This window comes from Pan paniscus, chromosome 14 (assembly GCF_029289425.2).
Source record: "Pan paniscus chromosome 14, NHGRI_mPanPan1-v2.0_pri, whole genome shotgun sequence".
NCBI classification, from domain to species: domain Eukaryota; kingdom Metazoa; phylum Chordata; class Mammalia; order Primates; family Hominidae; genus Pan; species Pan paniscus.
This window is the reverse complement of record NC_073263.2, coordinates 52,717,433-52,744,671: the sequence shown is the minus strand read 5'-3', so window position 1 is coordinate 52,744,671 and position 27,239 is coordinate 52,717,433. Positions and strand designations below refer to the sequence as shown.

General features: G+C 45.4%; 1 protein-coding gene and 1 long non-coding RNA gene across 3 annotated transcripts in view; one reads left to right on the top strand and one right to left on the bottom strand.

Annotated features, from left to right (window-relative positions):
- LOC117975600 (uncharacterized) overlaps positions 1-27,239 on the top strand; it is a 46,670-nt gene that overhangs the window by 17,935 nt on the left and 1,496 nt on the right. The window lies entirely within an intron of this gene.
- Positions 22,884-27,239, bottom strand: part of FAM124A (family with sequence similarity 124 member A) — a 63,308-nt gene continuing 58,952 nt past the window's right edge. For both annotated transcript variants that reach the window (XM_063595773.1, XM_003809801.4), the window contains one exon: positions 22,884-26,690. In XM_063595773.1, coding sequence (XP_063451843.1) covers positions 25,884-26,690 — 807 coding nt within the window. In that variant the 3' untranslated portion in view covers positions 22,884-25,883. The remainder of the gene's footprint in view (positions 26,691-27,239) is intronic.

The following is a 27,239-nucleotide window of genomic DNA, read 5'->3' as shown; positions in this document are numbered from 1 at the left end:
GTTGTTCATGTATTAGAATCATACTGTTTAGTAGCTTTATGTTTAAATACCCGGTAGGGACAGTTCCACTTCATTATTTTCCTGGCTATTCTTATTTGTTTTTCCATAGAAACTTTAGAATCAACTTGTTCACTTAAAAAGTTCCAGTTGGAGGCCAGGCACGGTGGCTCACACCTGTAATCCCAGCACTTTGGAAGGCCAAGGTGGGCAGATCACAAGGTCAGGAGATCGAGACCATCCTGGCTAACATGGTGAAACCCCGTCTCTACTAAAAATACAAAAAGTTAGCCGGGCCTGATGGTGGGCGCCTGTAGTCCCAGCTACTCGGGAGGCTGAGGCAGGAGAATGGCGTGAACCCGGGACGCGGAGCTTGCAGTGAGCCGAGATCACGCCACTGCACTCCAGCCTGGGCAACAGAGCGAGACTCTGTCTCAAAAAAAAAAGAAAAAAAAGTTCCAATTGGAATTTACTTGGAACCATGCTAAATGTGTTGACCAACTTAAGGAGAACTGATGATATCTTTATGACGCAGAGACTTCCTATCTAAGAACATAGCAGGATTTTCATTTTCTCCAAGTCCTTTTTCCTGTCTTGAATTTTCCTATTATAAACAAGTCTTCAATGTAGGTGTAATTTCTCATATGTGCACGTGCCCATAGGATAAATTCTTTGAATTGTTGGTGATTTAAGTGGTAATTTAAACATATCTTGTAAATTTTTGGTTAAGCTTATTCCTAGGGATTTTTTTATTATTGCCATTGTAAATAGGGTCATTTCTTCTATTTTTCCTTCTAATTATTGGTTGGTTGTATACATAAAGGCTACTGATTTCTATACATTAAAATAGTAGCCAACTCCCTTACTGAATTCTTTTTGTTTATAATAGTTTTTCACTTGGCTCTCTTAGTTTTTTCATGTGAACCAATATTATAATTCAAAGAATTATAATTGTATCTTCTTCTGTTCAATTTTTATTCTTCAGTTTCCTTCTACTGATTGCATTGGCTAGTACCCAAGAATGATGTTAAATAATTGAAGGGGGCGGAGGTAGACAGTCTTGACATTTTGTTTCTGACCCACATGGGAATGTTCCTAGTATTTCCTCATTAAGCTGGCCTAGGGCTGAGCAGAGACAGCGAGTCATTACATTATCTTAAAGAAGTATACATCCCTTCCCTTAAGAGTTTATATCAATAATAAACATTGACAAAATACACAGCCTTGCTGTGTATCTGATTAAGTGTTTAAGACATCTGATTTGAAGTGAATCTTCACTCGCCAGTTTTGGCATGTCACATCTTCCAAGCACATGAAACTTATGATGCCTGTGCTTCCTATGGCCACAGATCCATAAGAATGTCTTTGAAGCATTACTCCCTGCCCCGTCGCTTGCCTCCCCACCCAGTGGGTAAGAAGCACACACATTGCTCAGGGAGAGGGACGTTATCACAGGGGAGCAGAGGAAAAAAAAAATGGCTGAATGATGGCCAAGAAAAAGCCCCCAGCATCAATATTGGTGAAGATCATTTGGAAGATCATTCTGTGGAAATGATCTTCCATAGAAGACCTTTTAATTATTACTTTCCAGTAGTTTTCTTTTCTTTTAAATAAAGGCAGAATGCAATAACATGTCAAATAATTGCACAATCGCTAATGAGCTAAGGTGACACTGGCTGAATCAAAGGGTGGTGGCTTGGAACTGCTGGTATCAGCAGTCCCACTATCATGTAATTGCTCAGTCTGGAAATGTCTTTAGCCTTCTTATTGTCCTCCTGTTACAGGAAAGGGGTCTTGATCCAGACTCCAAGAGAGGGTTCTTAGATCTCACGCAACAAATAATTCAGGGCGGGTCCACAGAGTCAAGTGAAAGCAAGTTTTTTAAGAAAGTAAAAGAATAAAGAATGGCTCCTTCATAGGCAGAGCAGACCTGAGGCCTGCTGATTTGCCATTTTTATGGTTATTTCTTGGTGATATGTTAAACAAGGGGTGGATTATTCATGCCTCCCCTTTTTAGACCATATAGAGTAACTTCCGGATGTTGCCATGGCATTTGTAAACTGTCATGGTGCTGGTGGGGGTGTAGTAGTGAGGATGACCAGAAGTCACTCTTGTGCCCATCTTGGTCTTGGTGGGTTTTAGCTGGATTCTTTACTGCAAACTGTTTTATCAGCAAGGTATTTATGACCTGTATTTTGTGCCATCCTCCTGTCTCATCCTGTGACTTAGAATGCCTTAACCATCTGGGAATGCAGCCCAGTAGGTTTCAGCCTCATTTTACCCAGCTCCTCTTCAAGATGGAGTTGCTGTGGTTCACATGCCTCTGACACTCCCTGCCCCAACACCAGAAGAGCAGGCCCAGGGAAGGGCAAGGGAGGCCATGTCCCTCCATGCCCTCCACACAGTGCTCTTCTGGTGTTATTAGCTGGCAGGAGCTCATTGTGCCCATCTCTTCCTTCCCAACTCTGTGTTGAATGACATCACCTTTGGAAACCCACCATATGGGGAAGATTTAACCACAAGAATCAGCAAAATATACCAATTGGTGCTTTTTCCACTTGCCATCCCTAAGTTGAGATGGGTGGTGGGGAATCATGTGAGTCAAATAGGATTGAGATTTAAAAATGGACAAGACTAAGACTTAATCTCTCTCTCTCTTTTTTTTTTTTTTTTTGAGATAGGGTCTCACTGCACTGCCCAGGCTGGAGTGCAGTTATACAATCACAGCTCCCTGCAGCCTCAACCTCCTGATCTCAAGTGATCCTCCTGCTTCAGCCTCCTGAGTAGCTGGGACTACAGGCACATAACACCACACCCAATTAATTCTTTTTATTTTTAGTATTCTTTTTGTAGAGACACAGGGTCTTGCTATGTTGCCCAGGCTGGTTGTGAATTCTTGGGCTCAAGTGGTCCTCCCATCTTGGCCTCCTAAATTGTTGAGATTACAGGAATGAGCCACTGTGCCCAGCCAGTTATTTACTATCTAAATAACAGAAAATTATTGAAAAGCTATTAAATGGGGCTGAAGTGTTCTTAAGGAAGCCTGGTACCCAGCAGAAAAGTTGAATGTGGCAAAGCATAATGGTATACTGGGAAAATAATCTGTTTCATGTCTATCTTTCCTAAATCAAACCTCCTCAATCAAACTGCATACCTCTATGAAACTAAAGAGGTTGAAAAGGGCCCTTTTTAATCAAGAGCTGCTGCTGCTGAACACACTATGAAGTATGGGGGGGTCCCAAGGAATTGTTTCCCAACATGATCCTTGAGCCCTTTCTCACCTTTGGATTTGAGCCACTGTGACCTCTTGACCACAGAGCAGCTGCTGATGGGTTAAAGGCCTTGTCTGTCTCCTGCCTCCCCAGGCTCCTGAGGGTCCTCCAAATGGCCTGGCAGGGAGGGCAGATTAACACATGGTGGCTGACAGCTCTTACCACTCTGGAGGTGTAGGGGGACCCAACGGCTTCTGCTTCGGCAGAGCTGGTGCTGGCTTTGGAAGCAGATTCTGTGGAAGTGGCAGGAGCCCCCTCCCTCTGGTACTTAGGCCATTTCTAAGGATGAGCAGCTGTGCAGAGAATTAGTTCTTTTGCAGAACAAAATCCTTCAAGGAGACTAATTGTTTTTATAATAGGACTTTCACAGGAAGGAGAAAAAAAAAAAACCTCTCTCATAAAAGCAAATGGATTCTCTGCTCGGAATGCACATCTTCTGCCCAGCAGGTACTGAAATGCAGATGGTGCTTTTACATTCCCAACTGGGGATTTAATGAGGAAGGAAGGGGTCTAGCTCTCAAACACTGGCAATGCATTTTCTCTTTTCTTTGAGATTCACTTGGGGAAGGGGGATGTCTACTTTAAATGAAAGACAAAATATTCAAGATTCAGATGAATTCAAATCGAGAATTTAAAAAAGGGGGTACCCCCACAGTCATTCCTAGGCTGACAATATTTTAAGAACCAAGCCTGTTGCCCACAAGGTGCCAATCTGAAGCGATTTTAGGAACATCAAGATGGTTTCCATACCAGTTAGGACTAAGCTTGGATGAAACAAAAACCAAATCACAGTAGCATAACCCAAAAGGGATCTGGTTTTTGAGTAACATAAAGTCTGATGCAGACAGTTTAAGGGCTGGTGTAGCTGCTCAAGGAAGCGACCGTGGACCAGGCCTCTCTGGCTTCCAGCTCCTCCTTCCTTAGCGTGGGGTGCCTCTGCCTGGGGTGGCAGGATGGCTTCTCTTCCTCTGGGCATTGCCCCTGAGTTGCAGGCAGGAAGAAGGGCAATAGGCAAAGTGCAAAATGATGGGCCACGATCCAGCAATCACACTTCTTGGTGCTTACCCTATGAGATGAAGACTTCCGTCCACACAGACACCAGCCACAGATATTTATAGCAGCTTAATTCATAATTGCTGATATAGTTTGGCTGTGTCTCCACCCAAAGCTCACCTTGAATTGTAATAATCCCCACATGTTAAGGGTGGGGCCAGGTGGAGATAATTGAATCATGAGGGCAATTTCCCCCACACTGTTCTCGTGGTAGCGAATAATTCTCACGGGATCTGATGGTTTTATAAAGTGCAGTTCCCCTGCACAAGCTCTCTTGCCTGCTGCCATTAAGATGTGACTTTGCTCCTTCTTTGCCTACTGCGATGGTTATGAGGCTTCCCCGGCCATGTGGAACTGTAAGTGCATTAAACTCCTTTCCTTTATGTATTACCCAGTTTTGGGTATGTCTTTATCAGCAGCGTGAGAACAGACTAATAGAATCGCCAAAACTTGGAAGCAACCAAGATGTCTCTCAGTAAGTGAATGGATAAACTGTGGTACAACCAGACTGTGGAATATTATTCAGTGCTAAAAAGGAATGAGATGTTAAGCCATGAAAAGGTGAAGGAAACAAGTGCATATTGCTATGTGAAAGAAGCCAATCTGAAAAGGCTATGATTCCAACTATATGATGACATTCTGAAAAAGGAGTAACTGTGGAGTCAGTAGAAACATCAGTGGTTACAAGGAGTTACGGGAGGGAGGGATGGATGAATAGGCAGAACACAGAGGATTTTTCAGGCAGTGATGTGGTTGGATGTTTGTCCCTTCTAAATCTCATGTTGAAATGTGATTCCCAGCGTTGGAGGTGAGGCCTGGTGGGAGTTGATTGAATCATGGGGGTGCATCCCTTATGAATGGTTTAGCAGCAGCCCCTTGTTGATAAGTGAGTTCTTGCTCAGTTCACAGAGATCTAGTTGTTTAAAGGAGTCTGGAACTTCCCCCTTCTCTCCCTCTCACTCGTTCTCACCATGTTAACTCCCTCGCTCCCTTTCACTGTCCATCATGAGTGGAAGTTTCCTGAGGCCCTCACCAGAAGCAGAGGCCAGCTCCGTGCTTCCTGTACAGCCTGCAGAACTGTGAGCCAAAGTAAACCTCTTTTCTTTATAAATTACGCAGCTTCAGGGATTCCTTTATAGCAAGGAAAACTGACTGACATAGGCAGTGAAACTCTTCTGTAAGGTACTACAGTGGTGGGTATGTGTCACACACTTGTCCAAGCCCATGGAAAAGACAACACTGTGAGTGAACCCTAATGTAAACACTGTGGAATCTGGGTGATAATGACATGTCCATGTAGGTTCGTTGACTGTGACAGATGTTCCACTGTGGTAGGGGATGCTGAGAGTGGGAGAGGTTGTATGTGTGTGGGGACAGGGGATATAATGGAAGTCTCTACCTTCTGCTCAATTTTGCTATGAATCTAAAACTGCTCTAAAAAGTCTATTAAGAAAAGTAACGGGCCAGTTGAGTCTGCCCCTTTTCATCAACAAAATAATAGTTTCCATAGAAATCCCTCCCAGTAGACTTTTGCTTATACCCCGAAAGCCAAAACTGGGTCTCCTGACCACCTGGGCTGCAAGGGAGTGACTATTTTTAAACAGTACATTGCTGTTCCCCTCCCACCAAACTGGAATACTGTCAATAGTGAAGCAAGGAAGACCGGGTGTTGGGCGGGCAATCTGAAGTGTTTGCCACAGCTTCTCTTCCCACCAACTAGCAAATATTTGTTCCACTGGCTGCCTGATACCAAAAATGGGCCAATTAGTAGTAACTTATCCCTTTTACTTAAAGCATTGTTTTCTATTAAATTGCAATACCTCTGGGAAGGTAGCCTATAAGCACTATAAGCATTGCCAGTCTTTTTTTTTTTTTTTTTTTTTTTGAGATGGAGTCTCACTCTGTTGCCCTGGCTGGAGTGCAGTGGCACGATCTCGGCTCAATGTGACCTCCACCTCCTGGGTTCAAGTGATTCTCGTGTCTCTGCCTCCTGAGTAGCTAGGATTACAGACATGCACCACCACTCCAGGCTAATTTTTGTATTTTTAGTAGAGATGGGGTTTCACCACATTGGCCAGGCTGCTCTCAAACTCCTGACCTCAGGTGATCCGCCTGCCTCAGCCTGGGATTACAGGCATGAGCCACCGTGGCATTGTCAGTCATTTTCATACCTCAGGATGAGTGGACTTTTCATATTTTCAGAGATCAGTTTTCCTCCAGGTCCAATTACCCGGAAGCCCCCCACCTGGGTGTCTGGGACCCTGGAGGCTCTCCATGGCTGTAGGAGGTGCTGCTTCCTGGTCAGGGTATACGAAGCCAAGTCCAATGTCACTGTTCCCTAGGCAGGCACAAGAGCCAGCTCACACCGTTCCTCTGTGGAGAACATTTATTATGAAAGTGGGTACCTGGATCCTTGAACAACCTTTTCCCACAATTATTTGTCCTGCTTCCCCACGGGAGAAGGCATAACTCATTTGGTCAGGCTTCCCTGGGAGCTGGAACACGGGCTTTGACAAAGGCACCCACAAAGAAGTGTTCCTATACAGAGCAATGGGAGGAAGGACCACAGCACCTTCCGGACTCCACTTTCTGGGCTGCAAGGTTGTCTTGCAGCAGCAGTAACAGCAACAGAGGCTCGGGTTCTGGGCATGGGTCCTGCACAGACCCCAAACTGACTCTTTGGCTCTTCCAGGGATTCAAAAGCTAACTCCTTTTTTTTTTTTTTTTAAACAAATCCTTGCTGCTTAAACAGCTAGAGGGGTCTTGTTTATAATTCGTAATTCGGCCTGGCATAGTCTTACAACCTGTCCTCCTTATACCGCTGTCTGAAACACAGGCTACTTTGGGCACCTGTCCTCTCCCCCATGCTCATGGTCATGACTCTGTGTGTTCTCTTCCCATCCCACGGCCTCCCTCTCCCCTCGCTGATCCCTACAGAAACACCACTCCGTGGTAAGTACGTTCCTGCACACTCGGGCCCTCTACCATGTGGCTGGAGTGGAACCCTAGACCCTGCCCTGGGGTTGCGATCCTTCTTTCTGACCCCACACACCCTGAGCCAGGCTAGGGGAGGGCCACCATCTCCATCCATGTCTCCTCTGCTTTGTAGATGGTGTCTGTGCCTTTCAGGGACAAAGCATCTGGTCCCATGTCTTCATCCATCACATCTGATGCCCCAGCTTACTGAGGTGGCACATGGCTCTGAACTGCAGTCTCATCTCTTCTCTGACTGCTTACTTGGCCCTCATAAGGGCTGCCTTGGGTGGGTAACCACTTACTTTACACAGTCAGATTCCACACCTCCAAGGACCAGGTCTCAGATCATATTTCCTCATACGTGGAATCCTTGAGTCTAGTTCCATGTTCTGTGCATAGTACCCCCTCAAGAAATGCTTGATCTTACTATTTTTAGTGGATCAAAATCTGTTTAACCTCTTCTTTTTCTTTCATAGCTTCTGTATTGCAAGTCTCAACTTCTGAGATAAACACTCCCAAACTACATCTCCCAGAATCCCTTGAACCTGGATACAGCCATGTGATTTAATCAGAAGCATACATGCAAGACAGGAATGGAAACTGAACAATGGGTGGGCAATGTAGGGAGACTGACCTCCTGGTAAATGTGGTGGCAGAGGCTTCTGGCTTTTCTGGGGCAGTTTTAGTGGAGAATCTGATGCCTAGTTCCAGGCATAATCAGGACCAGTGTCACAGCAGCAGTGGCTTGTCTGCTAGAAACATTCCAAAGAGCAGTTTGGTCTCCTTCCTTCCTTATTCCTGCAGTGTGGCATTCAAGCTTGGTCTCTGCCCCTTCACAGACTCTGGGATCTGTCTGGCACACTTTCACAAATTTCTTTCTACATTCAACCAGGAGACTGGATTCTGTTGTTTACAGCTAAGAACTACATCAAACCAAGTGGTGGGCAGACAGGACCGCGTCATGATTTAAAGGATAGTTTTCGCAATCCGACAGATCTGGGTCTGAAACTTGAGCCAGCTAGTAATTAGCTATATACTATTGGATATCTTACTTAATCTCACCAAGTCTCTCTTCTCTCATCGATAAAATAAGTAACTAAAACCTATCACACTGGGTTGTTCTGAGGATTCATAAGAAAATATAAAGCATTTAGCACAATGCTTGGCATATAGTTGACACTCAGTGAATAAAAGGGTAGCTAATTCCAGTGAGGTGTGCATACATTCTCTCTTTTAATTTATTATTTTAGAATTTTTCTGTGATAAAGATGCAAAAAAAAGGACTGGAAATGGCTGGAGGTAAAAGCTCCTCTCACTCGTAGAGGTGGTTTTCCCCCCATCCTACTCCATGGGACATCTGGAATCCTCTGGAAGCCAACAATGGGTTGGGGCCAACCACTGTCTTTCTAGAATGTGGGTTGGTCTTTCTCCTCTGGACATTGGTTTTGTCACTGGTCTACTTAGGCTAATGCTATGATGACCCTGCAGATCATTGGGATGGATCAGGAGTGGAAGACTACAAACATTAGTATCAGGCATGACTTCAGCAAAGGTATTGCAAATATATAATTTTAGTCATTATAAGAACAGCTTCTATTAATGCATATGTCTCTGTTCCTTCATCACACACTTTTCCTCAGCATTTAAATCTTTCATCCTGGACTCATTCTCCATTTGGTGAATCTTCTTTGGTTATTTCTGCTTCAGCTGTTTAGAGCATGCTGGTTCCGGGGCCCTGCTAGAGATTTGTGGTGGGAATGAGCTGCCAAATGCCTGGGAGACATTTGCAATTTAACAGGCCTGTCTCACCTACAGTGCCATCTTTCTGCTGTCTAGAGGTGATGCATTGCAGGAGGGATCTCAGACAGTGTAATTAAGTGAACAGACAAAAATCCAGTTGGGTAGGGCAGCTGCTTCGAAGACCCTATATTGGTTATAGCAAATCAAATGCTCAGATTCCCAAAGTGATTGTACTTAGATGAGGAAAAGCTGGGCAAACACATGGCTTGAGGGGCTCTGTGGCAAGTGCTGACCTGCGCAAAGGGCCTCTGTGCAAGAGTGAAGTCCATGTGTGGAACCAGGGACTCATTTCACTGCGTGTTCCTGATGCTTCATCCTCATCATTTGTTTCTTCTGACGATGGCGGGACTCAGCTTCATCCTTTCTTCCCTCCGCTCCACTCCTACCCTTCATCCCTCCCTAATTCCAGATGAACGTTATAACTTGCCAAATAGAGCAAATTGGTATGAATTTTGTTATGAGAATTGATGACATCCTTCAACTGAGTTAGAAATGTCACAGATCTGATTTGACAAACTGTCTGATCTTGGCTGCATTTCTATTCCTTTCTGTGCTGGATTATCCTTATTTGTGAGAAGAATTTTAAAATACCCATCTTTGGTGTCCCCCATCGGGTACTGTGGAGACATAAATCCTCCCCCCTTTAATCCAAAGTGGGTATGGAGTGCTTTAGTGACGCTAAAGACACCATTGAAGACCTTTCAGAAATGCAGGGGAGTCAAGACCTCTCAGAAATGCAGGGGAACCCCACCAAGCCTTCACCCCAACTCTCTGGGACCACAGCGGTGAGGAGGAGTAGAGAGGGATGTGTCTCTGGTCCCTCTGGGGGACCATTTGATTTCTCCCATCCTCGTATCTGTCCTTCTCACCCTCTACTTATTTCCCTCTCCTCTCTCTTTTTGCTGCAAACATCAAAATGGTGGAAGAATTCAGCTCTTGATTGGGAGTGACAGGAAGCTAGAGACTCATTCTCATTTCTTCTTCCTCTCACCCCAAACCAGGAAGGTGAAGAGCCCCCAGAGTTCCCTTGCCCAGGCCCTCCTGGATGCAGAGGGAAGAAACTGGTCTCCCTGTCAAACCACAAGTGTGACAAGGACACTTCCAATGAGAATATGTGGCCCTAAGTGCACTAACTGACCATGGATGGGGCCTGAAATTATGTTTATATAACTTTCATAAAGCAGATCTTTCGTGTGTCATACATGGATACTCCTGCCTGCTTTTCAAAGGCAGAGTTCAGACTCAAACTCAGCACATTTCTGCTTCAGGCAGGACCTTCCCATTGAAAAGACAATCCAGCCGGGCGCGGTGGCTCACGCCTGTAATCCCAGCACTTTGGGAGGCCGAGGCGGGCGGATCACGAGGTCAGGAGATCGAGACCATCCTGGCTAACACGGTGAAACCCCGTCTCTACTAAAAATACAAAAAATTAGCCGGGCGTGGTAGCGGGCGCCTGTAGTCCCAGCTACTCGGGAGGCTGAGGCAGGAGAATGGCGTGAACCCGGGAGGCGGAGCTTGCAGTGAGCCGAGATCGCGCCACTGCACTCCAGCCTGGGCGACAGAGCGAGACTCCGTCTCAAAAAAAAAAAAAAAAAAAAAAAAAAAAAAAAAAAAAAAAAAGAAAAGACAATCCACAGTGAGTCTCGTTAATGACCATAACTAAGTCATAAGGATAGAGTTTTGCTAAATCTGTTTAGGACTTCTGAAACCTGTGTCCCCGGTGACTACAGGCTGTTCCTGCCAGATTTTTACCATCAGGTTCAACTGCCACCTCTGAGAAGAACAGGATTGTGACTTGGGCTTACAGTTAAATATGTGAATAAGACATTAATATTTTGTTGACAAAATAATAATAAAATAGGTTATACCAGATGTGCTGGTTTTATTATTCTTGTTTTAGAGGAGCTTGACTTAAGAAATATTTCTGCTTGGAAGAACTTTCTCACAGCTTATTCTAACAATTTTACCCCCTTCAAAACCTAGCTCAGTTGTTATTTGCCTTTGCAGAATTGAGTCCTCACTTCTCTATAAGCATAAAGTGCTCACATCATTCGTCACACACCTCACTCTTCTAAGTTTTACTTCACCTGCTATATCCTAAACTCCTTAGGGGAAAGTTAATGTTATGTACAACTCATATGTTCTGATGCAATTTACAGTACTCAGTACATTTATTTAAAGGAATGAATGAATAGATGATGATAGTCTACTCCTGGCTAGTCGTGTGATCCTGGACAATTTCTTATCCTGTCTCTGTTTGCTCATGTGTAAAATGGTGATCAACTACAGCCTCCTATGTTTAAGATAGAATGAGATCATGTATATGAAGTACTTAGCAAAAGGCCTGGCACACTGAGTTCTTAATACATGTCAGCTGTTTATTCTATCATTACTAACATAGAATGTATTTTTCAGCAGGTATATTGAGGTAGGGTGGTTTCTTTGCTGAACAAGGGCGCAGTGGTAAATGATGAATAGATACGATCAATAGTATTCCATAAAAGCAAAGTAACAGCTATAAAGTGAGAGTAATTTCAACTGGTAAAATAATGCTTCAAGTTCTATATACAATAACAGGCAGTTTCCAGAAGGGTCTCATGTACTCTACATTCAGCACATAAAAATACAACTCAGCCTTATCATAAATTTGATCTATAGCCCAGATAACTGTGTCCACTCTCAAGTGAACTCATATTGTGCTGGTCTCCCTGTGACACAGCGTGGCTTTGGTGGGTATTTTTGGTACGCTGCTGTTTTACAAGGACTCTCCAAGGAATGTTAAATTGATGCCTATTTCTTTCTGCATTCATTTCCCCATAGCAAGCAGAGGCCTTTGCAATCACTCTGTGACCTTCAGGTCAACACCAAAAGTAGATTTGGTCAATATCTATTGATGATGATGAGAGGCAGTTTCTCTCACTGGACAGTCTTTTTGCAAAGTCAGAGCTGGATACAGCATTTCTCCCCTTCATGGCCTCCAACTTTTCCAATTTCACCAAAGCTCCTCTATATCCCTCTCCTCTGGCATCCTGCACTGATTTTCCCAGACCAAGTGCAAACAAGTGCTTCTGTTAGGAAGCTTTCCCTAGTGTCCACTAAGAGTTCCTTGCCTCCCCTCCTGCAGGATTGTTCTTGTTTGCACTACTGCAATTACCTTATTGGAGAGCAGGTGTATGTTTAAACATTTGTTTTTACCAGTAGAGTGTGAACCATTAGAAGGCATGGATCTGCCTTTGATAAGTTTTCCATTTCTGTGTTGTACCAGGAGAATTTTGGCAGCAGAGGGACAGACAGCTATGAGGCCTTCTTTGAGCCTTCTTTGGGCACAGAGCCTGTCACATACAGGACCAGGGTTCCACTCCAGTGGCCCTGATGGCTGATACCAGGGAGCAGCCAGCCCCTTCCTCGATTTCCCAGGACCACATAAGCCCATGTTATTATGTGATCCCTGGAGAGAGTATGGGAACCTCAATGAGGGCTGGGATCAAATTCATTATGGGAATGGCAGGTGGGTGCTTAGGGAGGTAACATTTGATCTCTCTCTATATATGTGTATATGTTTATATTCCCATAGAAACAAAGGAATCTGAAAAATCATGTACCCTAAAGTTGTGGTCTAAAGTTATACAAACACCTGATCAATGCTTATCATTCATTTCATTCATCCCTTCAACAAATATCTATTAAGCATTGGATAGATGCCTGGCCCTGAAAGACAATGGTGTATAAGTTACAGGTAACCTCTGCTGTCATGAAAAGTACTGTAGTCAGGGTGTCAGATAAAAAATAATGCCAGATACAAATATATACATTTATAGATTATAATCACAAAGGAAAAAAGAGTAGAGGCTGAGCTGGAGAATAAAAAGAATGGAGGGAAGGGGCCGGGCATGGTGGTTCATGGCTATAATCCTAGCACTTTGGGAGACGGAGGCAGGTGGATTGCCTGAGCTCAGGAGTTCGAGACCAGCCTGGGCAACATGGTGAAACGCTGTCTCTACTAAAAATATGAAAAATTAACCGGGTATTGTGGTGTGTGCCTTTAATCCCAGCTACTTGAAAGGCTGAGGCAGGAGAATTGTTTGAACCCAGGAGGCGGAGGTTGCAGTGAGTCAAGATTGTGCCACTGCATGACAGAGTGAGACTGTCTCAAAAAAAAAAAAAAAAAAAAAAGATGCCAGGCATGGTGGCTCACGCCTGTAATCCCAGCTCTTTGGGAGGCAGAGATGGGTGGATCGCTTGAGGTGGGGAATTCGAGACTAGCCTGACCAATATGGAGAAACCCCATCTCTACTAAAAATACAAAATTAGCCAGGTGTGGTGGTGCATGCCTGTAATCCCAGCTACTCGGGAGCCTGAGGCAGGAGAATTGCTTGAATCTGGGAGGCGGAGGTTGCGGTGAGCCGAGATCACATCACTGCACTCCAGCCTGGGCAACAAGAGCAAAACTCCCTTTCAAAAAAAAAAAAAAAGAAAAAGAATGGAGGGAAGGGATGCTTGTGGGTAGGTAGATGGATAGGTACACAGATAAAGATAGATGGTCAATGAAGGCCTTTTAGAAGAGATGGCATTGAAACAGAGACAGGAGGAATAAGAAGTGGCTGTGGGCAAAGAAAGGAGAAGGGCATCCCTGACTGAGGGAACTGCACATGGAAAGGTCTTGCAGAGTGTTTGATGAAATGCAAGAAGTTTGGTGAGACTGGGAGATAGAGAACAAAGCAGAGGGAGCGGGAGACAAGGCTGGGTGTAGATGGAAGGGCTGGGTCATGCAGGGCTTTGTGGCCTCTGCACAGACATTTGTATTTTTAGTTCAAGGCCAATGGTAAGCCGCTGAAGGACTTTAAGCAGGATAGCAACATGATCCAATTCACAGATTCTGTCACCTTCTCTCCTCCGTTTGTTTCTTTACTTACATGTTTTCCTACTGGGCTATGGCTGCCGGCGAGCCCGTGCGGCAACTGTCTTGTAGGGAGGCTTTTCACTGAATACTTTCAGGTGGTCTCATGGTGCCTCTTGTCCTGGGACAGACTGGGGCATGCCTATCTCCCTGAGGTCTGACCAGCCTCCAAGGAAGGTGGCCTCAAAGCAGTGGATGTACTGAGAAGAAAGGCCAGAGCTTTGAGCACAGAGAGGTAGCTGCACACCTTGAACCTGGCCAGCCACCGCCCTCCTCCTCAGTTAGCCTTTGGCTCCCAAATGCTGGCCATTGCACTGCACTTCCCACGAAACCTAGTGTCGGGGAGTCTGCTGGTTTCCATTTGGTTTTAAAAAGAAGTAAACAATTGCACAGTGAGTGCATGGATATGGTGAAAATGCAAAGCAAATAACAAAGTCTGCAACTGCAGCTCCAGGGAGTGGTTCCCACTCTCAGAGAGATTCTCGGTGCACAGCCCCAGCCCCACTCCCGGAGGACCCCATCTGTTGGTTTATGTTATACATGTGGCTTTAGAGGTGCAGAAGACTGATCCTGAGGAAAAATTGGAAAGTGACAATGAAAACAATTTCCAGTCTGAGGCAAAGAAATAGGTCAAATACCTGAACTCCCGGCCCTATCTTGAAATGCTATAATTCTCACCTTCAAATAGAGCAAGCAGGCATATTCAAGCCATTCTAATGCTCCTTTTCAAACCTGTGGCTCCAAGCCAGTTGGGTTTGGAATCTACTCAGTTTGTGTTTTTGCCAAGAGTTTTGTGGGTAAAAAGTTTAAAAATAGCTATATACACGTAGGATGTCTGTAGGGGAATGAGGGTAAATTCTAGTTTGGGAAAAGGTTGTGTAAGCAAATGCCCTCAGTGTTTAGCCTTAATGTTAGCAAAGACAAGAAACATTTCAGAGATCAAAGTAACAACCTTGCCCTGCTCTTGGTGCGAACCAAGATGCAACTGGATCCATACGAGAGTGTGGATAGAGTGACTCAGAAATACATCACGAGGGCATTTAAAGGCCCGGAAAAAATAATTAAAATTTAAAAAGAGGTAAGGGAGGAAGAGGGAGAGAAAAATTCCATATGGACAGGCTTGAAAAGTCAGGACTCTTCAGCCTGGAAGGATGAAGACAAATAGGATCAGAACCAAAACAGAGTAAATGGCTGAGGTTAAGGTAGACACAAACAGGCTCAGTAATGGCCTCATGTGTTTTCCTCTGTGCGCATGATTTCTCCCTGTTGACCCTCCAGGACATTTGAATATCATGAAATAAGCAGCCTGATCAGTGTAGGGGCCTTGACACAGGAATGTGATAATGGGGTTTATCATGAAAAGCACATCTGCTGGCAGCAGAGAGGCTGCCCTGTGCACATAAACCACTCACACATGCATTCCTTCAAATCTTATTTATCCAGGTCCTATTTTGGACCAAGGACTAGTTTATAATTGGCCTGGGTAGATAAGCCGTATGCCTAAATCACTACAAGTCTAAATAACCTGTGATTTGTCCTTAGTCAAGGACGACCTCATGAATTTTAGCAGGAGGACGTGTGCTCTGGCAGGGATAACTGGGCAGGCTTTCTGAAAGAGGCAGTGTTTGCACTGGGCTTTGGTAGACAGCAGGAGTTTGATGGGCAGAGATGGTGAGTTACAGGAATAATCTGAGCTTTGGCCCGAAGGTGGGAGAGCCCAAGGTATGTTTGGTGGAGAGTTAAGAGCCCGTTTGGCTGGAGCATGTTAACAGTGAGTGCCGAGATAGCAAAGGTGATGGGGCCAGGCAGCAAAGGCCTCGAGAGCGTGTCTGGGAAAAGGGCTTTTTTACTCGGCAAGAGGGAGGCATGGGATGGTCTTGAGCAGAAGGATGTGCAAAGATCTTTTAAAAAATAATTGGTAGTTGTGTGTAGATGGAGAGGAGTAGATTGATGCTGGGGCCAGGAGATAGTTGGGAATCTATGGCCACAACCTTGGAAAGTGGTAACCCAGCTCATCATGATGATGGGTACAGGTCATGACTCTCAGGCAACAAAATCAGGGGTGTAAAAAATACTTCTGCATTTTCTTTAAACCAAATTAATTCTGACTGGAAGCTATCATCCTGTGTGTCATTGAACAATTCCATTGTAATCATAACTGGGGACCCCCTCCTCTGAATAGGGACACAGTAGACTCTAGAAGGATTATGTGGTAAGTGATGATGGGGATGGGCCTCTGCTCTCTTGTGGTGCTACTGACAACATCCTTACCGTCCCAGCCCACAGTGGCCCACGAGGGCAGTTTCTGTACCATAAAGACAAATATGCCGAGATGTGGAGTATTAGAAGAGTATTAGAATGTCCTCACTTTACAGATGAGGAGACTGAGTCACAGAAGGTTAAGGAAGTTGTTCAAGTTAAGGATTAGAAGACCCTTGCTCTAACCACTAGTTTATCCCACCTGTGTAACTAGGGTGGGAGGGAAAGGAAGGAGCAGAAACACACAACACACAAAACCTGGAGAGGACAAATAAGATGGAGGGGACAGATGTGATGTGATGTGAAGGTGCAGAACACTCAAAGGGGGCTAGGGTTCTCCAGGTTTTCATTTTTGTTTTAGACAGGGTTTCACTCTGTCACCCAGGCTGGAGTGTAGTGGTACCATCATAGCTTACTGCAGCTTCAAACTCCTGGGCTCAAGTGATCCTCCTACCTCAGTCTCTCAAGTAGCTGGGACTACAGGCATGCATCGCCATGCCTGGCCAGTTTTTAAATATTTTTTGTAGAGATGGGTCTCACTCTGTTGCCCAGGCTGGTCTCAAACTCCTCCCACCTCAGTCTCCCTAAGTGCTGGGATTACAGACATGAGCCACAGTGCCCAGCCCAGTTTTATTATCTTTACCTTTTAATTATAAAATTAATAAATGTTTATCATATAAGATGTCAAGTTCAAAAAGGAAAATGAAAAAGAAGAGATACCATCCATGCTTCTACCACCCAGAAGCAAAAGCCATCCTCCTTTGACACACTTTTTTACAATCTATTTTTTCTACAGTATCTTACACGGTCAAGGGCATTTTATTATATTTAACATTCTATCCTGATGTTTTAAAGCTTAAAGTTATGTCAAGCTTTCCCTTTGTTATTAAACATGCTTTGAAGCATTATTTGTCATGGTTGTATAATATTCCATTTCCTGGGCACCTCATTTACTTTTCTTTCTTATGAATGTACTGCACATTCAGGTTGTTCCCCAATGGCTTGCTATTATAAATTGTACTGTGACAAACAAGTGTATAAGTATTTACCTCTGCTTTGGATAATTTCCTTGGGATAGTCTCCCAGAAACTAAATTATCAGACATAAGCATTTTTTTTTTAAGATAGTGTTTTACTCTGTTGCCCAGACCAGAGTGCAGTGGCATGATCAAGGCTCACTGTAGCCTGGACCTCCTGGGGCTCAGGTGATCCTCTCACCTCAGCCTCCCAAGTAGCTGGGACCATAGGCATGCACCACCACATCTGGCTAATTTTTTTTTTTTTTAATTTTTAGTAGAGGTGAAGTCTCACCATGTTGCCCAGGCTGGTCTCAAACTCCTGGGCTCAAGCGATTGGCTTGCCTCAGCCTCCCAAAATGCTGGGATGACAGGCGTGAGCCACCACACCCTACCTGACATAAGCATTTTTAAGGCTACTGATATATCTATTGCTACACTTCTTTCCCATGCTAAAAACCATGAATAAACATCATGGAGCATTATCTTCAAAACCTTTGCTAATATGAAAGTTGGAAATGACAGCTCATTGTGCCAGACTTTGCCTCTGGATCTCATTTATTCTTCAGAATGACCCTATGAAGAAGGCTTCATTCCTTAAAATGTTATTATTAATAATCTCTTTTTTTTAGTTTATTTTTAAATTGACAAATAATTGTACATATCATAGGGTACGTAGTAATGTTTGGATCCCTATAATCTATAGTGATCAGAGTAATTAACATATCCGTCATCTCAAACATTTATCATTTCTTTGTGTGGGAAACATTCAATATCCCCCTCCTAGTGATTTGAAACTACATAATATTGTTACCTAGAGTCATCCTGCAGTGATACAGGACACTAGAACTTATTCCTCCTGTCTAGCTGTAATTTCGTGTCCTTTAACAAATCTCTCCCCTTCCCTCCTTTCCCCCTAACCTTCCCAGCCTCTAGTATCCTCTGTTTTACTTTTTACTTCTATGAGTTCAAAAGTAATATTAATCTTAATGAATGAGGTTTTGGGAACCCTCTTAAGTTTTGCCCCTGAGGCATGTACCTCACTTACTGCACCCTACTCCTCCCACTTTGCAAATGAGGAACCCAAGAGTGAGAAATGGAATAGCTTGATTAGGGTCACACAGCTAGCAAGTCTGGGTGGGATTCAAAGTCCGATACATGTACCCCAAAGCCCTGCTTCTCTCCACTGGGCTATCTTGGTGCTTCACTCTTCATTTTCGAATGTGAATGATGAAAAAGAAGGTGGGGTGGGGGGTAGGAGGAGGAGGAGGAGATGGAGGAGGAGGAGGAGGAGATGGAGGAGGAGATGAAGGAGGAGGAGGAGAAGGAGGAGAGATGGAGGAGGAGATGGAGGAGGAGTAGGAGATGGAGGAGGAGGAGGAGATGGAGGAGGAGGAGGAGGAGGAGGAGGAGGAGATGGAGGAGATGGAGGAGATGGAGATGCTCCTTATTGGTGTAGGGGTGTGTGTGGTGGTTTGGCGTGGATTTGGTGGCACAGGAAAACCCCAAGTCATGGGTATATTGCAGGAAGCTGAAAATTCAGGTCTAGCACCCAGGAAAGTGTGGCTGAATGTGTAAGAGAGGCCAGGCCCATGCAAGATGGGAAAGGAAAGCCAGTGTCCTCCAAATGGAAAGCTCTAGTGTGTACTGAATTTGAGAGCAAAGGTGAACAGAATGTGGCCATGCAGAATTCCCTGGGTGGGCCACAGGTGGTCAGGTCACAGTCCTGAGCCTGCTGCCAGATTCCCGGGCGCTCACCTCCACAGCTGCAGCCAGTTCACCATTTCCAGCAAGGGTAAAGCTGGCCAGAGGGAATACTCCTGGGAAGCCATTGTGGGGGTGGGGGGCAGTGAGCTCTGAAATGACCAAATGACCAAAGAGGTCACTGCAGGAGTGCAGAACCAGCTCGGGTGATGAACACAGGCCCAGACAGCCACAGAGCTTTATGGCCAAGGAGAATTTCAGAGGCCCTGGCATGAGGTGATTTAGCTCATATCAGGCACAGGAGGCTCATTTTGCAGGAAGTGGAACATAACTCTTGGAGTAGAAATAGGTTGAGGAGTCTCCCGCTGCACCTCAGTTTCCTCTGTTCTGACAGGCTGCATTTTCAGTCTTCAGGCCAGTGCTAAGAGCTACGCCCCCGGCAGTCAATCCAGCCTACTCTTTAGTCTCCTCTTGCTTCTTACCTCATTAGGATCTGACACATCTTATGTGATGAGGAAACCTGGGGAGGTAGTAGATGCTTCTGGCCTTGGTTGAATAGGGGCAAGGTTAGCTTCAGAAAGGGAAGCAACCTTATTATCGGCCCTTCTGTTTCTAAACTCTACAGATACGGCCTCAAGAGCATTGGAGAAGCCCAGCCCTCTAGGCTTTCTGCTGAGAGAAATTTCCACCTTGCTGCACAGTGCGGCCGGAGAAGGATGTCTAGGGAGCCTCACCCACAAGCTGTGGGTGCGCTTTCTCCTCCAGCTGTTGCTGATTCTGTCCCCCAAGCAAGAAAGCCCAAGACTTGGTCCAAATTAGTAACCCTACAGAGAAAATCCCTAATGAAAATCCCCTGGTGAGAAAGAGATTTTAGAAATCTGTGCTAAGAAAAACTTGTTTTTTTCTGAGGAACTGTGTTGAGGCAACTTAAATTACAATGAAAGAAGACAGTGTTTCTAGATTCCTTTTTTTTTTTTTTTGAGACGGAGTCTCGCTCGGTTGCTCAGGCTGGAGTCCAGTGGCACGATCTCGGCTCACTCACTGCAAGCTCCGTCTCCTGGGTTCAAGCCATTCTCCTGCCTCAGCCTCCCGAGTAGCTGGGACGACAGGCTCCCGCCATCACGCCCGGCTAATTTTTTGTATTTTTAGTAGAGACGGGGTTTCACTGTGTTGCCAGGGTGGTCTCTATCTCCTGACCTCGTGATCCACCCGCCTCGGCCTCCCAAAGTGCTGGGATTACAAGCATGAGCCACCGCACCCGGCCTAGATTCTTTAATCGTAAATGAGAACTAGACAGCTACTCATCTTTCCCTTTTCGCTCTGGCTTCCAGGAAATTCCAGGAAACTGCTGTAGCAGTTACATTTTTCTTTACGGTGGACATAGTTGTAGATTCCATTTTGGGGGCCTGCTTTACTATTTGCATTGTCTTGTTTCATTTGGAAATTAAGTTGCCTCAATCCTTTGTAGACATAAACAGCTTAAAAAATTAAATGCAGGATAATAAAGTGAAGTTCATCCAGGTGGAGGCTTCTTCAATGAAAAGGGCACTCAGTGACCCTCCCGGGCACAGCGGCCACCAGGTGGCACCAAAGCTTCCCCACAGCCACCTTCAGGGATGCGATTTGGCTTGAAAGCATTTCTGTTTAGCCAGCCGGCCAGTTCTTGGGCTGTGCCACACACATTCAGAGTGACTCCAATCCAAAATGCTCTGGGTTTAGCTTTAGGGACTGAGCAAGGCTGATCTAAGGGAGTCAGGCAGCCTCTTTCAGGTGCTCAATTGATAAGATCAATATTTCAAATGTCTCAAATGGACCACTCCCAGCCAGAACAGGGCAGTGGGGCATGGTGAAGCAGCTCCATTTTTCTTTCTTTTTTTTTTTTTTTTGAGATGGAGTCTTGCTTTGTCACCCAGGCTGGAGTGCAGTGGTGTGATCTCGGCTCACTGCAACCTCTGCCTCCCAGGTTCAAGCAATTCTCCTGCCTCAGCCTCTCAAGTAGCTAGGATTACAGGTGTGTGCCACCATGCCCAGCTAATTTCTGTATTTTTAGTAGAGAAGGGGTTTCACCATGTTAGCCAGGCTGAGCTCAAACTCCTGACCTCAAGTGATTCACCCACCTCGGCCTCCCAAACTGTTGGGATTACAGGTGTGAGCTACTGTACTTGGCCTACAGCTCCATTTTTCTATGCCACCATCCCAGATAACAGGAGGCGACACCCTCATCACAGAGTTCATGGAGGTTGTCAGTGGGACCCAGAAGGGGTCTTTTTGCCTTCACTGTGTATTCTAGTGACTTCCGTCTGAAATGAGTGTGTTGCTCCTTATAGTGGGCACATCACTGGACACGGGTCCTCACCCCTCTAAGATGGAAATTGTTAAAAAGACCCAAGCCTGCCGACATTACCATTCATGTTTGCCTCCATTATTCACTCAGGGAAATCAGATCTTTTAAAGCCACTTTGTAAATAGACCTCTGTGCCCAAGACTAGAAAAAGCCTTCAGTAAAAGGTGGAAGAATGTACTTATATATAATCTTTAAATTTAGGTTCCTGACCCTTTGTGGTTCCATTTGTTATAATAATAGTGTGTCAAAAGGTGTTGCCCTTGAGAACGCAATTTATTCATGTCAGCTTCTCATGCTATTTTCTGAAGCCTCTGTAGTATCTGATCAATTGTATTTCTCAGGAATGCAAGAGAAGAAGAACCCTACAAATGATGAGCACATGGAGCCATGTGGCCTGGGGCGGAGAAGGAGAGGGTGACTATTCAGCTATTCCTACTTCTCTCCTGAAATTCATACCCAGGGATCACTGGTCAGAACTGGTCACTGATACCGGTCTGAGGGTATGAGGAGGGAGAAGCTGTCCACAGTTGGTTTTATTGCCCTTAAAAATCTTACAGGAATTCCATGAATCTATTCAGATGCCTCTTGGCTGACAGTTTGGAGCACTAATTCATCTACAGAAAGTAGAAAGATAGGCCGGGCGCTCTGTCTCATGCCTGTAATCCCAGCACTTTGGGAGGCTGCAGTGGGAGGAGGGTTAGAGTCCAGGAGATTGAGACCAGCCTGGGCAACATAGCAAGACTGTCTCTACAAAAAATAAAAAATTAGTGGGGCATAGTGGTGCAAGTGTAGTCCCAGCTACTCAGAAAGCTGAGGTGGGTGGCTCACTTGAGCCTGGGAGGTTGAAGCTGCAGTAAGCCATGATTGTGCCACCGCACTAAGCCTGGGTGACAGTGATATCCTTCCTGTCTCAAAAAAAAAAAGGAAAATAGGGAGGTAGGAAGATACCTGCGTTTCTCCTGATTTATTTGTGGCCGGGAGCTCATTCTAAGTAAAGTAAACATGTGGTCTCACCTGGGAACGCACTGGCTGGTACAGTCCAGTTCACTCTGCTGTGACTGTTCCCCGGCCCTCAGACCCGGAGGCTCAAGGAGCAGCCGCTACTAAAACCCAATTTATTCAAGCACACATCAACCCTCCCATGTCACAAAAGTCTCTGCAGTGGCTCACCCACTGCTTCCACCAGTTCCTCTTATGCTCCTTTTAACCAGTTGAGGTGACCCAAGATGATTTCTGTAGGACTTGCCAGGTGAGTTGGGGACAGACAGAGAAAGATTTGCTCTTTAAAGCAGACACTAGGTGGTGTTTAGTGTAGGCCAAAGTGGGACCATGAGCAGTAATTTGGGGGTGAGGGGATCTTACTTCGAAAAGAGGCAAATGAGGGATGGGATGTAACTCAACCAGAGCACTTACCAACACATCCCCTCCCTGGCAATGCTGGAGGAAGTGTAAGGCCAAGGAAACAAGAGACACGGTTCCATTAAGCGACAAAAAACCAGGGCTACAATCTAGACTTCTTACACTACAGAGCCTAATACGTAGATATAATTTATGAGACAACCTCAATATTTTTCAATTGAACACATTTATTGAGCACCTACAATGTGCCAGCATCTTTTACAAGGATAATACTCCAAACGAGTCAGGATCCTCCAGAGAGTATTGGAAGCCCTTCTGGATGAGGAAGATGCTACTGGAATGGCCAGAAATGGAAGGGAAGGCTTTGGTAAATGTGTTCCTGTGATTCCCTCTCCGTGGAGGGACTGCCATTTCCTTGTGGTCTACAGTAGGCATCCTCTCCCTGCTCACCTGATGCTATGGGAACATTTTGCATTTCTTGCTTTCAAATGTTGTCTGTGATGTCCCTTAGGGTCACTCAGTTTGGTAGATTGGACTGTGATGAGGGCGGGTCCAGAGTTGTACTCTAAAGCAGTCCTAGGCGAGCATGAGAGCACACTGAAATAAGGACACTGATTAGGGAGAAAGAAGGAGCCAGCCCTCGGCCGTTAGCCTTTTTTTTTTTTTTTTTTTTTTTTTTTTTTTTTTTGCCTCACTGACTTTTGTTACTGATGAACTTGCTTCCCTGTTCATTGGAGGTGGTATCATCACCTCCGAATTATTTTTCTCCTTCTTCCTAATGTTTGCAGGTTGCTTTTCCTCATCAGCTATTGACTGAATCACATTTCTGGGCAGAAGGTGGAGTGCTGGTGGCTTTCCAGGAATCAGCTCTGCAGAAAGAAGCTCCTTCCTGTTCTGAGCCCTGTGGTTCTGTAGTCACTGGTCTAACCTGAGTAGCCCACTTTCTTGGCATGACACACCACAGCAGCATTAGGCGGGAGACTTAGAATTTTTGTTGTTGACTGGAGCTGGGATGTTGAATCAACCTCAGGCAGCAGCCTAGCTCAAGGGATAATAAACTAAACTATGACCCTTGGGCCAAATCTGGCCCACCAGCTGTTCTTGTAAATAAAGTTTTATTGGCTGGGAACGGTGGCTCATGCCTGTAATCCCAGTGCTTTGGGAGGCCAAGGTGGGTGGATCACGAAGTCAGGAGTTTGAGACCAACCTGGCCAACATGGTGAAACTCTGTCTCTACTAAAAATACAAAAAATTAGCCAGGCATTGTGGTGCGCACCTGTAGTCGCAGCTACTCGGGAGGCTGAGGCAGGAGAATGGCTTGAACCCAGGAGGCAGAGCTTGCAGTGAGCTGAGATTGCGCCATTGCACTCCAGCCTGGGCAACAGAGCAAGACCCCGTCTCAAATTAAAAAAAAAATAAAGCTTTATTGGAACTCAGCCATTCCCATTCATTAACATATTACTCATGGCTGCTTTCATACTACAGTGGCAGAGTTGAGTAGCTGCAAAAGAGACCATATGACTGGCAAAGCCTAAAATACTTATTATCTAGCCCTTTTCAGAAAGTTTGCTTACTCCTTATCCTGAATTAGGAGACTATATATTTTTAAAAATTTAAATTAGAGCAGAATATTACAATTCTGAGTGTTAGAGAGTCCAGAATGCTTGGGGCAAGGCCTAAGGCTGTCATTACAAGGATGGCAAAGACTTGAAGCTTCAGCTGAAGACTGATGGTTGGTAACTGCTGCCTGGAGGGTCGTGTTGGAAAGGACTCTGAGGCTGTGTCTGGGCTGGCGTGGGCATTTCCAGAGAGATGAACACTGTGCCATGATTAATTCAAGGAGCACCAGCCTGGGAATTGAGCTTGGCAAACCCATGCTGTTCTTCCTCAAAGGTAAATAGTATCCAGGGACAGCTTGGCACTGCCCCCGATGCCAGCCTTTGGCATTGCTGAGGTTGGGGCTGTAAACAAACATACTCTTACTGAGGTGAGAGGGAGGTGAGATTCAAATACCATTCACGGTGTGACAGTAGCAGATAACAGGCAGGAAAAGCCAAGGTTGCTGGGCTCCAGCGTTAATTAAAGCTCCCATGCAATCATGTGAGGCTGGCAGTGCACTGGTGTTTGTTCAGGAGAGCGTTTCATGTAAAGTTTCCCGTTTTGGGGAGAACAGCATTATTAATCTGTGTGATCAAAATGCTGGCTAAAATGTTCCAAATCATTTAAAAATGAGAAACATAGGATGCGTGACCCAGCATGGTCACGCATGCAGAAAGCAGTATACAGTGCGGCTCTTGTCATTTGAATATAGTCCTTAGACTGTGGTTTTTGAAAGTTGAAGGATCTTAAGACTACCTACCCATGATGTCTAATGGCCTATAATTCTGTAATCCCAACAAATGCTCTTCCTCAGTGATCCAAATAAATTCAGGTAGTGGAGTGGTCTTCAGAAGCCCCTCATCCATTCCAGTGAAATGTGCTGTTGAAAAGGTGTATGCAAATCTACTTTCTGGAACTCACATATTTTAAATGCACCAAGAGTCTGTTACTCATGCTAAATCTTTATAAAACACATTAGCAACTTCTGTATAAATCCAGATTTTCAGGTGTTGCATGGCTTCAAGATGAGGAATTACCTGTAGTCTGATATACGTTTACTTCTCAAGCTGACTTTTTCCACTATAAGCAGTGCTTAAACATCCCTAGGGCCACTGTTCTCTGGTAATGTAAATATATATGGAGAATCCAGTAAGGTGTGCGTTACGTTATTATGCAGTAATCCCTCATACAAGTCACTTACTATCTCTCCCACATTCAACGTTTTGGCCTTAATTGATTTGCCTTCATACCATGGAAAAATTGCCAAATTGGTTCTGGCTGACTAGGTTTTCTTTTCATTTCAAATAATTATATAAGCCATTTAAATTGTATAAACCCACTAAACTATACCTCAAATGCTGAATATTCAAAAAATATATTTTATGACAAGTTTGTTGAGAATTTATTTGCATAAAAATGCCAGTATTTTTCTGCTGTGTCTCTAGAGATATACCACCCCCCAGCTAAGAGTGGGTGGTAGGCAAATGTGCTACGGGCTCCTGGGAAATGGATCATGAAGAATGTGGTGTGCTCAGTGGCCAGAGGGGCAGTGGGGCCTGAGTCTGTGTCTCTGAGTTTGTGTGTTTCGAGAACAAGAGCAGAGGGCATTCAGATGTAGAATTCCTCCATGTCGTTATCTCCGGGGCCAGCCGACCCTGGGGGTGGTGGCATGTCTCCATCAGTCTGCTTGACTTTGGGGGTATCGCATGGGAGCTGTGGGGAGGAGTCTGTGAGGGTGGAGGTGCTGGGAGCTGGGGGAGCAGCACGAGCTGTCGCTGAGGAGCTGGAAGACCTTTTGGTGAAGAAAGGGAGGGAAGCCCAGGAGGCCTCTGTGGTCACCCTGCTGACAGTGGGCAGTGGTCCCTCCCTGGAATCCTTGTGAGCTGCCCAGTGGCTGCTGCATCTTTCGGAGGGGATGGGTGTCTCCACTGTGCTGCAGAACCTACTGGGTGCAGAATATGCAGAGACCACAGACAGGTCCGATGAGGACAGCCGCAGGCCTGTGTCCACGTCTGTCTCCTGGGCCCCCTCTAGGTCATCGATGGAGAGGAGGTGGCCATGCCTCCACTCTGATGCCCTGTGCCCTGGGGCACCTGTGTTTGAAAACCACTGTGGTTCAGCTGAGGAGGCCAGGGAGGGGCCTCCCGTGGGCAAACAAAACAAGGACTTGCTTCTCTGGAAAGACCAGGGAGGGTTGGGGGTGCTGTTGGCTCGTCCGGCAAATTCCTGCTGGTGCCCAGGAGGCAGGCCTGTCCGGATGGGCCCCGGGTGAGGACTGTTGAGCGGGGACTGCTGGCTGCTGCCAGGTGTATGGCTTGGTACAGCAGTGCTCGGCAAAGGAGTGGAATGACGTTTCTTCTCGGAGGCATGATGTACTCTGCCAGGTTTAGGAAACTTCTTATGCGCCCTTTGTGCCTGTGGGGGGAGAGGCAGATCACATTAGTGCAGGATGGGAATTGTTAAATGCATCAGGAAACACAGTTACCAATCATTGGAAACTCCTGGCAATGTCATGGCAATCAAGCATTACCAGCATTACCAGTTCTGCAATCTCTAGAGCAAAGACAGAGGTAGCAGAGCTTTGAGGAGCACCAGAAAGACTTTTCAGTCTGAGGAGCCATCTCCAAGGCTAGGAGGAGATTCAGCTCCTTATCACAATACAGAATACTTTTTAAAGCACACATGCCCATTGCGCTGAACAAACTGGCAAAAAGAACATGGGCCTGGCTGAGCAGGATAACGGAGATAAGAATTATCACAAAATGCAAAAAGAATGCTTGCAGGGTTTGTTTCCTTCCAACCAAAGAATCACAGTGTGCTCACCTGATAGACACTGTTTGTAAATGTTACTGATGAGAGGACAGAAGTGATCAGGATGGGCTATGCAGAGACAATTTCAGACCAGATCCACATGGGGTGTGATTCTAGTATATGCATGATAGCCAGGACACAGTCTTAGGGTGG